The 18,414-nt window shown below is 35.6% G+C and overlaps 1 protein-coding gene across 1 annotated transcript in view; it reads left to right on the top strand.

Moving 5' to 3' along the window:
* LOC107701414 (pleckstrin homology-like domain family B member 1) overlaps positions 1–18,414 on the top strand; it is a 90,269-nt gene that overhangs the window by 10,507 nt on the left and 61,348 nt on the right. Inside the window, exon 2 of the mRNA XM_016503411.1 lies at positions 15,853–15,951. Coding sequence (XP_016358897.1) covers positions 15,853–15,951 — 99 coding nt within the window. The remainder of the gene's footprint in view (positions 1–15,852; positions 15,952–18,414) is intronic.

The following is an 18,414-nucleotide window of genomic DNA, read 5'->3' on the forward strand; positions in this document are numbered from 1 at the left end:
GACTTGTTTGTGGTAATTATGCAAGTTCTCCTCAAATTTGTATAATTGTTATGCATCCTGATGGAGATTTTAATGGAATTCTAATTATATTATATAATTATGTATTATTATTATTATTATGGAAAAAAGCTTAAATTGTATTTTATTTTAATTAATTAATTAATTAATTAATTTATTTATTATTGCATTGACAATTATTGTTATGTATCCTGAAGTTTTACTTTTCAACTTTTTTGTCATTTCCATCATTCTTAAAGGAGAATTTAATGAAATTCTCATTTATGCATTATAATACATTTTTGTATTGCAATAAGAAATACTGTAATAAAATTATTTTTTAAATTTAAATATACATTACTTAAGACATTAAACATTAAACTGTATAACAGATACTACCATGATATATTAATATTCTTTATTTACATTATGTACTGGTATATGGTATATTGTGGGATTACATTTTCAGAGGAAATTGGTATAATTGTCCTGAAAGTAATGTCATAATGCAAATAAAATCTTAAAAATAGGCTTTGTTTTATGTATACAATGTTTAATTGTTCATTTTGAAGTGAAATGACCTGGAAATGTTCTTGGCAGGATTTGTGATATTCTGATCCAAAAATCTGGTCCAGTGAAATCAGCTGTGATCCAAACATAGACTGTTATTTTTAGAAACCATTGCTGTTTTAAAAAATATTAGACAATCAGTTTCTGCGGACTGATGTTTTGCTTAGCAGATATGTTATGAGGTTCTGAAAGTTTCTCACTGCCAAATGCAGGCAACAGGAATGAGCTTTGTCCTTGTTTTTATCAGAGCTGAAGACACAACATTAGGCAGCATTGTGAGAATCTCAGTCTACAGCCACTGGCCTCAGGGAAACGACAGAAATAGTGAAAAAACGAGGTGACAAGGCCTGTGCCTCACCTTTCATTTGCTTAGCAGAGGACAGATAGAAAGAGACCAGAGGCACTACACTGCCACGTTAGTAGCTCTCTCTCCTCCTGATCTCCCACCCGAAACAGAACAGTCTATTGAGTGAGTTCAGAGAAACAGGCAAAGAAATGAGAATGGGCTGAAACCACACAGGCCCTGCCAATGACCGTGTGTTTCATTGGGAGCTTTCAGAACGTGGTGATTGCTGGAATTGATTTGTTTGGAACTGGAATACAGACACATTCATTAGCAGTGTTTGCTACGGCAAGCATAACAATAGCTGTTTCTCATTCTTACTGTTAGGGGTTTGCTTGTACTTTAAGGGATAGTTCACCCAAAAATGAATATTCTGTCATCATTTACTCACCCTATGAGTTTCTTTCTTCTGTTGAACATGAAAGAAGGTATTTTGAAGAATGTTTGTAGCCAAACAGTTGACCGTAGCTATATTTTCTTCCATTGTAATTTCTTCCCATACTATGGAAGTCAATGGCTACAACCAGCAACTGTTTGGTTACCAACATTCTTGCAAACACTACATAGCACTGTTTTAAAAGGTCTTAGAACATTCTAGCAACTGCATACAATCTCCAGATCTCGTGGAACTCCCAAGCAACTATTTAGCAACAACTTCCTGGCATCATGGAAGTAAATTTTGAATGCTTTTCTTCCAAAAACTTAACAAGGATGTGCGTGTGTGTGGCCTCACGGCAACATCTGCACTTCACAAGACCGGTTTTCCAAGCTGATCTTTCCCACCTCCTGCTTTGGCTCTTCTTCTCTCTGTCTGAGATATCCTCCAGACACTTAAACACATTTTCCTGAGCATCAATATTCACCACTATACTCCAGCACTAAGCAGCCCTGTGCCAAATTTCATTTGGAATTTAAAAGAGCTCTCATGGAAATGGATTTGTTATCGGACTGGCATAATGTCAGGTCAGATTCTGAGTAAGAATGGATCCAGCTGCGGTCATAAGGTGGAAATTAATTTATTTATTTATTATTGCATTGACATTTTTGTGACAATTATGCAAATTCTCCTCAAATTTGTATTATTGTTATGTATCCTGAAGTTTTACTTTTCAACTTTTTTGTCATTTCCATCATTCTTAAAGGAGAATTTAATGAAATTCTCATTTATGCATTATAATACATTTTTGTATTGCAATAAGAAATACTGTAATAAAATTATTTTTTAAATTTAAATATACATTACTTAAGACATTAAACTGAAGTCAGTATAACAGATACTACCATGATATATTAATATTCTTTATTTACATTATGTACTGGTATATTGTTTGTTTTGGGATTACATTTTCAGAGGAAATTGGTATAATTGTCCTGAAAGTAATGTCATAATGCAAATAAAATCTTAAAAATAGGCTTTGTTTTATGTATACAATGTTTAATTGTTCATTTTGAAGTGAAATGACCTGGAAATGTTCTTGGCAGGATTTGTGATATTCTGATCCAAAAATCTGGTCCAGTGAAATCAGCTGTGATCCAAACATAGACTGTTATTTTTAGAAACCATTGCTGTTTTAAAAAATATTAGACAATCAGTTTCTGCGGACTGATGTTTTGCTTAGCAGATATGTTATGAGGTTCTGAAAGTTTCTCACTGCCAAATGCAGGCAACAGGAATGAGCTTTGTCCTTGTTTTTATCAGAGCTGAAGACACAACATTAGGCAGCATTGTGAGAATCTCAGTCTACAGCCACTGGCCTCAGGGAAACGACAGAAATAGTGAAAAAACAAGGTGACAAGGCCTGTGCCTCACCTTTCATTTGCTTAGCAGAGGACAGATAGAAAGAGACCAGAGGCACTACACTGCCACGTTAGTAGCTCTCTCTCCTCCTGATCTCCCACCCGAAACAGAACAGTCTATTGAGTGAGTTCAGAGAAACAGGCAAAGAAATGAGAATGGGCTGAAACCACACAGGCCCTGCCAATGACCGTGTGTTTCATTGGGAGCTTTCAGAACGTGGTGATTGCTGGAATTGATTTGTTTGGAACTGGAATACAGACACATTCATTAGCAGTGTTTGCTACGGCAAGCATAACAATAGCTGTTTCTCATTCTTACTGTTAGGGGTTTGCTTGTACTTTAAGGGATAGTTCACCCAAAAATGAATATTCTGTCATCATTTACTCACCCTATGAGTTTCTTTCTTCTGTTGAACATGAAAGAAGGTATTTTGAAGAATGTTTGTAGCCAAACAGTTGACCGTAGCTATATTTTCTTCCATTGTAATTTCTTCCCATACTATGGAAGTCAATGGCTACAACCAGCAACTGTTTGGTTACCAACATTCTTGCAAACACTACATAGCACTGTTTTAAAAGGTCTTAGAACATTCTAGCAACTGCATACAATCTCCAGATCTCGTGGAACTCCCAAGCAACTATTTAGCAACAACTTCCTGGCATCATGGAAGTAAATTTTGAATGCTTTTCTTCCAAAAACTTAACAAGGATGTGCGTGTGTGTGGCCTCACGGCAACATCTGCACTTCACAAGACCGGTTTTCCAAGCTGATCTTTCCCACCTCCTGCTTTGGCTCTTCTTCTCTCTGTCTGAGATATCCTCCAGACACTTAAACACATTTTCCTGAGCATCAATATTCACCACTATACTCCAGCACTAAGCAGCCCTGTGCCAAATTTCATTTGGAATTTAAAAGAGCTCTCATGGAAATGGATTTGTTATCGGACTGGCATAATGTCAGGTCAGATTCTGAGTAAGAATGGATCCAGCTGCGGTCATAAGGTGGAAAAGCTGTGTAATTTGTGTAAGATATGATGTCATCCTTTTTTTTTCACATAGTCTACCTCATGCTTTTACAACAAAATAGCAAAAGTAGCAAATAACCTTTAGGTGGTATACACTAAAAAACTGAATCTTAACAGATTTAAAAACACTAGGCTTTACACACTTGCCGAAATGTTTACAGAGAAATATTGGACATCAAATGACTGAATATCACATACTAGTCGTTAAGAACACAATGAACTCACAAAAAAGCATGGATTGTCATGAGACGTATGACAAATGAAAACAATATTCCTGTGTCCGAATTAGGGCTGGAACAATTACACTAAACAGAAGAGACTAAAATGCTAACTGTTTTTAGTTTAACACAGTGTCAAAGAAAGACAATTTATGAGAATAACTCCAAACTTGCATTGGTGTTTGAAATAACTTCCTTCTGTGAACTGATTCTTATTTTATAGTATTCTATATGGTGATAAAGGCTATGTCAATTATCATTGCATTATAAATATACATTATCCATATGAACATACCCGCGATAGCTTGAAGAACACAGATAAACCATTTCAGATAAAACATTTCTTTTTTTTTTATTCAGCTACAGCGACACCTAGGTGCCTTTGTCCATATGAGGGATTTCCTGGAAGTTTTTGTATTACATTTACATTTTACATTTTACAGTCTGGCTTGTGGACTTTCTGTGCTAGGGTGCCCTCCGCTGTCGAGTATAAATGAAACAAATCACACGTGAGAGTTTGACACTCCATTATGGCGCTGGATTATTATGCATCATATTATTGTATACTTGTATATTGTGACACTCCATAATTAACACGATAATGATATTTCATTATTTAAATATCACGATTATCATCAATATCGGTATATCGCGACACCCCTAGTCTTAATGCACATACTGTCTGAGTACTACATTTGAATGAGAATTTACTTTGCGGCCATTAAAAAAAGTGCATTCCACATGGAATGTACTACTTCTGCCATTTTGTCATTGTCATGTGACTTACGGCATCAGTTGTGTCACTTACCTGCTCTTCACAATTATTCTCCCTTAGCAATATGGGATAGTAAAATCAGATGCGCATTTTGGAATCTCCAAGGAAAAAATAGGTCAGCTGCGACCTTTCCATCTACTGTTTTATGAATGCTATGAATTCGGACATACTACTGTTTTCACATACTGTTTTTCACCCACTATAGGCAGTAGGTATATTTGGATGCATGGTATACTAACATGTTTGATATCCTTCGACTTGATAGCTTCATAGTCTGAAGCTAAAATATGAGGCTGTGCCCATCATACACTACATAATTTTCTGTGAAATCTGTCAAATTCCACTTCCCAAAATCTGAAGACTAGCATTGATTTGTCCAGACTGCAAATTTGAACCCGAAATCTGAGCACAAGTTGTGTAGTGTATTCCAGCCTTTACTGAAATACAGTCAGACAGTCTGAGACAAAAGAACGGTTGGAGGAAGGAGGTTGTTGACGATATTTCCATAAGACCATGAGATTTCCAAAGCTGTTTCCTTTGCTCCACATCCACCTCCTCCTATTTACTGACTCCCTACCCTTCTTCAGTTGCTTTCTGCGAATGCTCACCATCTACCAGGTTTGGTAGAAATCAAGGTTTCTAAGCATACTTCTTGCGCAGCTCATCTGATGTCTGGAGGAGTGTGGAGAGTCAGGAACCAGAGTCAGGAGGAGAGGGGTGAGTCTGGGATGCTTGCTTTGGCAGCGACCCATTGTATCACAACAGCTTTTAATAACACAGCGAAAGGAGGTGTTGACGTTGTTCCTTCTGCCTTGAGGCTTTGAGACCCTGCGTGTGAGCCACTTTCTGCCACTCTCCAGCTGAGGTGAAATTCTTGGCTTTGAGCTGCTCACATTTTTGGATGGAGATTAAAGAGATGATCTGAGGAGTTTGCCAAGGCGTTGAGGGGCACACACTGGCACTGAGGGCATTGCCAATGCCTGGTGCACCTGCGTGAGGTCTGACCTCATGTAGTAGTCATGTAAATCTCTTTCTCATCCAAGATTTTTAAGCACAGAACTAAGCTTTTGAACTGGATTCGGTGGCGTCAAGCTTTGGACCAAGCACTGGAGATTTGGAAGAGCTGCTATGGCTTTGGAGCTTCTGTTTAGAGGATATATGCATGTGTAATGATCCCGTGAGATGCTGGTTTCATCTCTCAAGATCAAAATCAACATCTGTGCGAAGGTAAAGCAATTCTTTGAGTATGAAAAATAGAAGTGAGTCTTGAACTCGGACCCTACAGCTTCACACATGTTTTCTGCATGCTTTTTGGTCTGTGTGGGTGCTTGTGTCTATGAATTTGGAGTTTGGGTCCTCCTCAGTGGAGGAGAGCCAGGCCCCTTCGCCACTCCTCTGCAGGGATTAAACACGGTGAAAAGAGCTCTTTGTGCCGGCTGCGCTGGAATGCCTGTTGAGCCCAGTGTCTTTATAGGAAACAAACAGCCAAAGTCAATGGAACATTTGAGCAAGTGCCTGTTGGAATATTGTGTTCACTTGAGCCCCTGCCCTGTGCAGCCCCCTCAACATGGAGCACCAGAGAAAGAGTGACTCACTCTCAATAGTAGCCTTCAAGCCAGGAAATTATTACTGTAGTCTGATGATGCGTTATTTGTGCCTGAAAGTCAGCGTGCTCACAAAAACACTCTTCAACATATGGAAGCCTAAAATAATGATGCATTCATATCTGAGAATTGCTGCGTTATATAGCTTAATGTGACTTTAATGTGGCTTTGAGTTTTGCAATTGTGACTTTATTACTTACAACTGAGATTTTATTTCTTATAATTTTGACTTTATATTCACAGTTTGGACTTTATCTTGCAACTATTTCTCTTAATTTTGACTTCTTATCTCAGAATTATGGCATTACTGGTACAACTCACAATGTGACTTTACTGTGGCTTTCAACCCTGCAATTTTGACTTTGTTATTCACCACGGAGACTTTTTTTTTTTAATCATATTTGACTTTATATCTCACAATTGGGACTTTATCTCACAATTACAACTATTTCTCTTCATTTTGACTTCATATCTCAGAATTGCAGTGTTTTATCTCATAATGTGATTATATAAATCCCATATGGATAAAGTTGCTTTAATCTTGCAATTATGACTTTGTTGCTCACAACGAAGGTTTTATTTCTCATAATTTTGACTTTACATCTCACAATTGTGACATATATCTCACACTGTGACTTTATAGCAATGTGACTTTAAATCTTGCAATTAAGACTTTCATCATTTTTACTATTATGGCTTTATATGAAGTATTTGAGTCTTTATCTTACAGTGTGACTATTTCTTATTTTAAACCTATATATATCCGTTACCATATTTGCTTATTTCTTTATTTTGTGACAGAAACTGGCAATCTTGTAGAAAAGGCTTTAAAATGATTGTACTTTTTGTATGCAGAGTTTTTGATTAGGCCCAGAAATTGTTTGTTTGTTTATTTATTAATTTATTTAAATGTTTCTTCACTGATTTGAGGGGACAATCTGTGTAATTCTGTGGAATGAGTTTCAAAATGTTAAAAGTAGGTTTGTTTGACTAGTGGAAAACAGTGCAGATTATACAGTCATGGCCAAAAATATCGGCACCCTTGGTAAATATGATCAAAGAAGGCTGTGAAAATTAATCTGCATTGTTAATCCTTTTGATCTTTTATTAAAAAAATTCACAAAAATCTAACCTTTCATTGGATAATAAAAATTTAAAATGGGGGGAAATATCATTATGAAAAAAATGTTTTTCTCAAATAAAAAACCAACGTGCCAATGTGTATTAGAGAAAAACATTTATTTCATATTGATATTTTCCCCCATTTTAAATTCTTATTATCCAATGAAAGGTTAGATTTTTGTGAATTTTTTAAATAAAAGATCAAAAGGATTAACAATGCAGATTAATTTTCACAGCCTTCTTTGATCATATTTACCAAGGGTGCCTATATTTTTGGCCATGACTGTATGTGATAAAACATGTTTGAAATTACCAAAGTATTTGCAATTCAATTTTGTCTATGAAAAAAAATTATTAATAAATAAACATTTATTAGGTTCCTTTGAAGTTAAGACCTTTGAAATTGTTTGACACTTGGTCTCTGCCTCTGTGAGCAGAAATGGAGAGTGATATGCCATACTCTGACCGCCATGTCCCACAGGAAACTCTCTGTCCGATAGGAAGTCTACATATAGACTCAGCAATCAGCAGTGCACTCTTCTCCTGCCATCCTGTTTGTTTGTCCTGTTTCCTCTACTGTTTAGGGGACGTCTCCCTAGTGCCCACTTACATTGTTGATGACTAAATTATCATTGATGTTGTTATGATTAGAGGTGCTTCTATATATTTAGATGATGATACCTTTAAAAAGGCTTGTATTACGTCAGTATTTACCCTGCCGGGAATCCAGTGTTTTGGAACATGATAGCTGCAAGCTTAGACCAACTTAAGTGGTCAAGCTGTGCTTTTGGAACGTGGTCAATGGTCAACCTGTTAACAACTAGCTAATGACCATCTTAGACCTGCTAGAAACACTACACAACTGCACATCTTCAACTGAACTATATAACCCCACCTCCTCTGGCTGGTTGTCAACAATACACTCTTTCTTGCTCTTGGGTTTTGTTATGATTAGAGGTGCTTCTATATATTTAGATGATGATACCTTTAAAAAGGCTTGTATTACGTCAGTATTTACCCTGCCGGGAATCCAGTGTTTTGGAACATGATAGCTGCAAGCTTAGACCAACTTAAGTGGTCAAGCTGTGCTTTTGGAACGTGGTCAATGGTCAACCTGTTAACAACTAGCTAATGACCATCTTAGACCCGCTAGAAACCAGCTACCATGTTCCACAACACAACTGTCATCTTCAGCTGAATTTTTCTCCAGTGTAGGCCTGTATAACCCCAGCTCCTCTGGCTGGTTGTCAACAATAGACTCTTTTTTGCTCTTGGATTCTTATCTCAGGGTTATATATTTCACTGACGTTGACATGAGCATGCACACAAGGGCCTTTGATGGTGCTCTGGTGACCTTTGCCCATGTGGCTTCACTGTGCAGGTGGTCTGCTGGTTATTAGCTTGTAACCAAGCCTCTGGTATTCTCAAAACAACGAGTGATGGAAAACCAGCAAACCAGAGATTTTGCACAGCACTTAAAAGCATCCCACAATGCTAAGTATGTGTATTACTAAGCAAGATTAGCTTTGATGCTAAAAGCAAGATTAGCTTTGATGCTAAAAACAAAGTTCTGTTTAGCATTTTATGAGAAAGGTCCATAGCCTGTAGACATGGGAGAAAATTTGATCTATAAATAGTTCATCAAGTTTGCTTTATTATTCATCTGTCATGTTTAGACCTCTTGAAAATCAACGTTACATCATTTTTGAGTCTTAATTACACTTGCTGCTAGAATTTCTACCCACTCATTGCTATTTTAAGTCCCGTTCGGGAGCCCAGTTCATTTTCACATTCCTCTACTTCGCAGCATTTTTGTGGCCAGGTCTAAAAATGGAAGAAGCTATTTAGTCAGCCACATCCATCACTGTGTTTGTCCGTGGCCATAATCATACACTCACAGAAATGGCAGGATTTCTCATCTGCCCCTCAATTTCCTCTCTAGATATGTGTCTGTGTGCTGCAGCACATATGCGGCCTGATCTTCAACATGTGTGTTGTTTTCTTCAATAACGTCCTCTGAAGTTTGGGCATCTTTGTATATGAAGAGGCCTTAGGCATTGTGATCAAATACGTTGCGGAAATGAGTTCAACAATGACAAACGGTTGATAAGGAGGCATTTGCTTGTTGTTCCACATTATGATAGGCAGTTATTCAGCCTATATCATGTGCTGCAAATGATTGCGATTTTTCATATTTTACTCAAATGATTATTATTTGAAACTTTCAAATTCCACTTTTAGAACCATTTTGGGTTAAATAAGAAAATAAAAAGTTAGAAATCTACAAATTCAACCTACATGTCCAGAATATTTGTGAAGAGACAAACACTTATAGGCTCACTGAATTGCTTTGAACGTGCAGCGTTATTCAATGTGTTGACATCATTTCCACTAAAAACAGGAAGACAGGACGGGATATAAAGAGCAGCTCCTCCCCCTTTTTTTAAATAGCCAATAAAATGTAAGTTTGAGTGTTTATATCTTCTATATATAATGCCAATTTTGTCATTGTTTTGAAGCACGTGTAGCTTATAAATTACCTTAAGGCTAACATATCATACTAAATGCCAAAAACATTCCATTTTGATTTCATGGGGACTTTAGCTGCTATGATTACATCACTTATGTTGTTATTGTATCATTGTGTGAAATACATTTTGATCTAAAAATGTAAATATATATTATTAATATATTCATTAATATTAATATAGCCTAATAAAAGATTCTTCTTCTTCATTGATGTCATTATTGTGACCAGCGATTTTTAATTTAAACATTTTACAACCTGGACGTTTTAGGGAAAAATAAAAGAATTTACATGAATACATAAATAGTATAATATAATATAATAATGATAATAAAGATATATTCTGAATATTATTTTAAGATTTGTGTGTGTATTAATATAATTTATATAATTTAAAATTTATATTGATATATTCGTATACAGTTATTATATTACTTTACAATATATCATATATAACATTATTTAAAAATACATTATACAACCATATTTTTATATAAAAGTTAATTATTGTTATTATTATTATTATTATATATTTATATCACCATATTTTATTATGTTGCAGTCAGCATTGTTTTCTCCATCTCTCCATGCCCCTGTATCAGAAAAGACCCAATTTTGAGAAGTACAGTATTAGAGCAGAGCTTTACCACCAGGTGGAGGTCTCTGAGCAGGGAGCTTGCAGAAGATACCATACACTATTGAAAAAGCTCATCATCTCCCCCTTTCTCTCTCTCTCTCTGTCCCTGTACTTTCAAGCCTAACTGAAATTCCACTGATGAATAATCCACTGTGCCTCAAGGCAGGAATTAGAAAGCTGTTATTACCTTTCAACAGCCAGGACTCGCTGCAAGCGTCTTCACCACATTTCCTCACTCTCTTATAAACCAATTACAAAGTTCTTCTCCTTCAGCATTTCCTCAGCATACAGAATATTATCTGGAAGGGAAATCCTTTAAACGAACCTCAGCAATATGTATGAGAGAGTGGATCACATGTGGTGGAGCATCTACGTTCCAAAAACCACCACCATGTCTTTCCATTCAGAGATGTGTCTACCATTAATCCATGGCCTCCTTCCAGCACACAGTGCTGTCATTTTGAAGAGCTGAATGTTGTGTCATCCGCCTTTCAGAATGATCCAACATCTCTTCTAAACTTGACACTTAAGCGTTATGAAAGCAAGCATCAGGGCCTGAAAAAGTTTGAAAGAACACTTCTACTGCAAAAAAAAAAAAAATCTTAATCAGGGGTTTTGCCATGTTAAACAATTTTACTCTGACATTTTACTTGGAATTTTTTTTTTCCTAACTTTTTTAACTTAACTGTCATCTGTCCCCTCTGTGGGACGCCTAAGTTTACTTCACTATATTACAATTAAATCCTAATCTAATCATGACAAACTATATATCGTTGGAAAGGTCTAAGACTCCTAAATATATATTTTACCAGTTTTTTGTTAAATATTATGTAGGAAAAGTAATAGATGAATTTATGACAAGAGTGCACCTCAAAAATCTACATCATAACAGGAGTTCTGACCTTTGTCACAAAAAGTCTTCTTCGTTGCCTTTTTCTCTATCACACTTTAGAAATCATCAGAAATTATATATCAATTGACAACGTAAAATCTCAAAATTCATCCTTTAAAAATAAAAAAACATTTTAAAATCAGACATTGCATTACCATGAAAATGGTACATCAAAATCATGTTACAAAATGTTTTCATTCATGAATTATAAAAATGTAAGTCTGGATCGTGTACTTTCACATCTATGTTCAAAAATGTGAGTGACAGTTAAGGGGTTAAAATAATTTCATTTGTATTACCCTACTTTAAAAATAATTTTATGGCTTAAATCTGATGACGATGTGTAATAATAATAATAATAATAATAATTGAGGCATAAACTATAATATAATATAATAATATAATTAAATATTACATTGACATATCAATAGAATATATATTGAATTATGTTTTTTTTTTACCATATTGACATTTTTTTAATTGTTTTAAAAATAAAGCACAATAAATTTGATGATGATGATGATGATAAAAATTAGAAACAATAATATAATATAATGTCAAATATAATATAATATAAAATTAATATAAAATTAATATAATATAATATAATATAATAAGATAAAAATAAGATAAAATAACATTACTCAAGATGTATTCTTTGTGTAAAGCATGCCGAGACTTATGCAATTTTGCTTCTCAAGTAAACTGGTTTTTAAGGATGTTTTAATATTTTTACTGGAAAACAGACATACACTTGTGGAATACATACACTTATGCATCACTTAGGAAAATAATCTTTAGAGGCGTGGCTCTGAACACATGATTTGCTTCTTCACTTAGTTACACATGAGCTACAGTTTGGAATCAGCGAGCAGCTTACCAGACTGCATGCCTTCACTCCACCACATCATCCACTTGATTGGCTCTATGACTCTCTCTCCTGTCCACCTGTAGCTGGTGTGTGGTGAGCGCACTGGCGCTGCTGTCCTGTGGCTGCCGTCGCATCATCCAAGTGGATGCTGCACACTGGTGGTGGTTGAGGAGAGACCCCCCCACATGATTGTAAAGCGCTTTGGGTGTACAACAATACACAGTAAAGCGCTATATAAATGCATCATTCATTCATTCATTCATTCATTCATTCATTCATCTCTTCATCTTTTTCCATTGCGCTCTTCAGGCAGGGTGCAGCATCCACAGAGAGCGTCTCTCCCATCCGAGCACGCTGAAGAGAGACAATAACAGCCTTTATGCTGCATGCTGGAAAAATGTGCTGTCCCTCACATTGTTGGGTCTGATCATGTGTGAGCATATGGGTGATTCTATAATTGGAGATACATTTGGCATTGCAGAAAGTTAAGGAAAAAACTTTTCACTAACAGATTTTATTGAAAACATATTTAATTTTAATAATTCAGTGCTTGCCAAACATAAGTTACTTCCTTTTTTTACTTGTAATGAAAAAACAGATGTCTTTATGGTATTGTTTGTCAACTCTGTTACGGACAAATTAGCCAATGTGTAGAAATAACAATAAATCATAACAGGAAAAATCCTTCTTGTTTCATTAGACAAACAGTCCTTACATTCCATCACTTGAAACTGAGATAATATTTCACCTATGCATACCTTTTAAAACAAAAAAAATACCTATGTCTTCACAGAACCGTCCACTTGGAGCAAATATTTTTAATCTGAAAATGTATTATATACAATATCCCGTTAAAAAAAGAAATGTTGTTGAAATATTATAAGGGTGCAAAAATACATCAATAATGTTTATAAGGATTTTAAACAACAAATTTATTGTTTTTGTGAAAATAGTTCATAAACAGAGTTGACCCTTTAAGTAACAGAATTGTAAAGTAACAGAATTGACAATTGTCCGATGGACTGTCAATTCTGTTACCGCATTGTCAGCATTGTTACTCTACCTTGGTAACAGAGTTTGACAGTAACAGAATTAATCATTTTCTTTATTTTTTGCCAAAAACTCCACTTGCTAGCATAAATGCTAAGAGCACACGGCACTAATGAAATCATGGGAGATAATTCCACTAATTTAAAGGCAAAGTATTGTACGGTAACAGAGTTGACGCAAGATTTAAGGACACACATTTTTATAAGAAATGTTTTTTTAAAAATTTTTTTATAATGTTGTAGAATTAGGTAATGACTGTTTAGGGCTTTTATAAATAAAATGAATGAAATATTACAAAAAGAAAAATACAATAAAATATTTTGATTACACAATGATACATGATGGAAAAAATGCACTCACTAATTCGGACAACAAAAAATCATGATTTTCAGTTATTTAAAACACTTTTTGCAAAAAAAATTATATTGTTATGAACTGTAACATCTTGTAATTCATAACAATGAGTAACACAGTATTAAAATAATTAAAAAATATATAACCATTTGAAAAAAGCTGAAAAAAAATAATGACTTCGGACACCAAATATAGCTGCAATTATAGAATCACTCATGTGCAATTTGGAACAGAATCAAACTCCAGATAAAGACACTAGTAGGGAAATGTGACTCATTGCCTCTTAGATCGTGCAAATCGGCTTTGATGAGTTAAGAGGCATGTGGCAATAACAGAGTTTTGGAGTGTGATCAAACCCAATCTCAATCTGTCGGATCTTCTGTCTGTCTGCCTCTCATAGTCAGTCTTTGTATATTTCCCAGATGCCCTACATATACTTCCATTATTACCCTCTTGTGTTTGCTTCAACTTGTTAAACTTCCTCTCTTCACTGTAATTCGTCGTCTTTCTTTTCTCTTTTATGAAGCTCCACCCTTTTATTGACCAGCGCACTAACATCTGTTATCAGGGCTGTAGCCGACAGGCAGGAATGTGGGGTTTAGCTCAAAACAGCAAGTACAGGCAGGTCTGTGCTGTTTTGAATAGGAACATGTATCCTCTAAATGAAGATGTAGCGGGAGAGAGGCAGAAAATAGCCAAGTAAGACATCAGGGACTTTGATATAGAAGTATAAACTATATTTAATGCTTAGAAATGGAGGCGTAGTGCTTGTTGGACAACTGGAATAAGGTAAATGTGTATAATTTGTTTCCTATTTCACATTTTAAATAGCAAGCCAGTTGTTGCTTATCTCATTTTTTTTATTTCTTGATGGATTTCTCTCTTTACTGGTTGTTACATTTTTAAAACCTCAACAGAATTTAATGTGCAGGCAATTTAGGCTACTTTGTAGATCAAGTTTTTGAATAATGCAAGGGTCGGTTTGTTCAGGTGAAGTGGTTTCAAATATCAAAATGTTAGATTTGTGTGAAATTTGATTCAGTGCCAAGCAATTTAAATTCTTCAGCCTTCTTCTCCAATCTCATACAGGTGCTATCATTGAATCTCACAAAGTAATTAAAGTAATTAGCCTACCTCAGATTATGCAGTTATAGGTTTAGGTTTCATTGAATTCATTTCACCACAAGCCTGTTTCTAGATTTGAGGCTGCAAAAGTTACAATACACTCCGCATCTACACCGGACGCGACAGTTGTCCCGTCGTGTCACGTCGCAACAGATTGAAGTCGTCTTTCCACTATCTCCAACGAACGACAAGCAACAGACCGGAAGTCATTCATTTCAAATGGAGAGTAAAAAGTTTTTGTTAATGGTTTGTGAATTGGACCTTAAAATAAAGTGTGACCGTGTGCATGACACACTTCTGTATGTGACTAGCTAACAGGTAAATGTACAGTGACTGTATACACTGTGCTGTGGTTGAACTCAAAGACAGCACATTGAGCAAGAGCACAGGAATGTCAGGGCAGGAAGGTCTGTCTGTGTGTGTCAGAGGAAAAGGCAGCTCACGGCCGGTGAGAGTCATGTAAGCTGGGCCGACGGGGTAAATCAGCGTTATCTGTTTGCAAATGCCATTTGTGTGAGTGCAGACTCTATTCATCGGGGCAGTGAGTCAGCTAAGGATGCAGACGGGGAATGCCGGAGGCTGCATTTCTCCCACTCACACTATTGTCTGTACTGTAGACACTTGACCGGCTTAGTTGTCGTCTACAATAGAAAAGACAGTTAAAGAGAATATATAAACTTATGTAAGTATGTACAATATCCCTAAAAATTGATAGTTCAGCCACAAAATGAAAAACTGTCGTCATTTACTCACCTCAAGTCGGTCCAAACCTGTAGGAACATATTTCATTTAACACAAATAAAGTTATATTGCAGAATGTTTGAGCTGTTGTATAAATAAGAATTTATTAACAAAGCCGAGTAAAAGATATTGGTGGATATTATAAGCTTAATTCATTTTATAAGATTTATAAGGTTGTTTCAACACTGTTTTTGTCTCTGGCAGGATTCTCATGTCCCTGAGCGAGTAAGTGAAAACACGCTGGTCATGGATAGTTTGAACCAAAATCTTACCAGTGGACATCAGTCTCATCAAGTGTTCCAGGTGAGATCAAACTTTAATTACCACATGTGACAACATTTTATGTATATAGCGTTGTTTGTTGGGTTGTTTATTAGGAAAATAATACATAACACTTTTATTAAGCAAGGGAGCATTACTTTGATCAGAATCAGAATGAGCTTTTAGTCGACAAGTGTGCAAAAACACAAAGGGAATTTGTTGTGTTTTTCAGGAACTCTTGGTACATACACATACACATACATATTTGACATGGGAATATGTAAGTAATACTACTACTACCACTACTAATAATGTGGTATACATCTGGAACTGAACACTTATGTAGATTTGTGCATTATGTACTGTATATACAACTGTAAAAATAAAATACGTGTAGGCATTTACATATTTCAAAAGAGACAATAAAGCATTTATAATGTTAAAATCTTTGATAACAATATACACTACTGTTCAGAAGTTTGGGGTCAGTATTTTTTTTTCCAAGTTTTAAATTGATAAAAAAGTGATGTGATATATTGTTAGAAAATATTTATATTTTGAATAAATGCTGTCCTTTGTAACATTTTATTCACCAAAGAATCCTGAAGAAAAGTATCACAGGTTCATAGATATATATATATACAGTGGGTACGGAAAGTATTCAGACCCCCTTCAATTTTTCACTCTTTGTTATATTGATTCCTATCAACCAATCAGAATTGAGGGATAACTTTTCAGGAAATATCTGTTTTAGGCTTACGATCAGGGTTAGATGCTTCTACACCCTTTTTACATTTACATTTAGTCATTTTGCAGACACTTTTATCCAAAGCGACTTATAATTGTTAATCAACTATCATTTCACACTGATTTTAGGAATGAATAATGCTTAGGGTTAGGTTTAGGGGTATGGATTGGGTTAAGTCTATATTTTTGGACAGTTATGTTGATCCAGGAACATGTCTTACTTGGCAAAATCACGGCGACCGTGTGTGTGTGTGTGCATGATACAGTAAATAATATGATTTGTTTTTTTCTCTTCATAATTTTAATTTAATTTTAATTTAATTTATTTAATAATTATTTGAATAATTTTATTTATTTAATAAGCAAAAAAATATGAGCAAAAAAGAGATAGAAGCTCATAGAGGTAGAAAGGTACTTTCTTTTTTTCCCCCCTAATTACTATTTTTTACAATTTGCATGACAGTCAGAGGGTAAATCCAGTTCTGATAGCAACACATTTGTTCAACACAGCTTCAGTGCGCGACGCGCTTTTGTCTGACAGTAAAGGTTGAGTGGTCATGATACGAGGTGACAGGCAAAGTGTGAAACACACCCTCGGGGGCATCATTACCATCATCACCTTCTGCTTCAACATGGCTGCCACATCTATGTGGATTTCTCACTGTAGTAGTAGATAATCTATGGCAGATGTGTTGATGATTTCTTTATAAAACAACAATGATCATCTCTCACTCACATCCCGTAAGCTCTGCTTTAACTGATTACACTAATTGCCTCCTGCTAATCTTGCTTAAGCAGTCGGGTTTATCCTAAACCCAACCGTATACCACAGCCCTGAGGTGATGATATGTCTTTAGTGGATGTTTGGGAAGGTGGGTGAACAGCAATTATCTGGAAGGCAGCTGTACGGTTAAAAATAATATGCCTATATTGCAATAAGCTTGTGCAAAATGGAATCCTGTGCACATTTACATATCATCATGATTGTGCCTTGAACAGAATTTACTAGCCAAATAAGCTGATGGATTCAGCTAATTTCTAGTTGAAAAATGATGTCATTGCATGATAGCGGAATTACAGGGTACAGCTTTCCCCTCCCAGTCATTACCATTTCACATTGTTGCCATGACAACCTCCCCCATGCTGAGCCTTTAAGTTTCCACAGAGGTCTACTCTCAAGATGTGACTGAAGGCACTTCTCTCACTAGGGTTGAAGAGAATAGTAAGATGAGCACTCAACCGCCTGCCTAGAGCTCAGCTTGAATCACTACTTTGGAACTTCTTGTTATGAAATATTAAATCATTGTGGGCAATTTTAGCTGACGTATGAGTTGACTCACTATGTGTATGATGTATTTCAGCAGCACAATTGGCTTTTGCTTCTTAGATCAGACAGACATTTAAAGCAGTGGTTCTCAACCTTTTGGAGCTGAGAGGCCTAATAATATTCTGAGTTTTCTAGATGTTTGTGATTTGCTGGTTAATGATTAAAGGGATAGTTCACCCAAAAATGCAAACTGTCATTAATTACTCACCCTCATGTCGTTCCAAACCCGTAAGATATTTGTTCATCTTCAGAACACAAATTAAAGGGGTCATATGATCTGATTTCAATTTTTCCTTTCTCTTTGGAGTGTTACAAGCTCTTGGTGCATAAAGAAGATCTGTAAAGTTGCAAAGCCTAAAGTCTCAAATCCAAAGAGATATTCTTTATAAAAGTTAAGAGTCAACCACACCTACCTAAAACGGCTCGTTTAA

This window comes from Sinocyclocheilus anshuiensis, unplaced genomic scaffold (assembly GCF_001515605.1).
Source record: "Sinocyclocheilus anshuiensis isolate Anshui unplaced genomic scaffold, SAMN03320099.WGS_v1.1 scaffold1906, whole genome shotgun sequence".
Taxonomy (NCBI): domain Eukaryota; kingdom Metazoa; phylum Chordata; class Actinopteri; order Cypriniformes; family Cyprinidae; genus Sinocyclocheilus; species Sinocyclocheilus anshuiensis.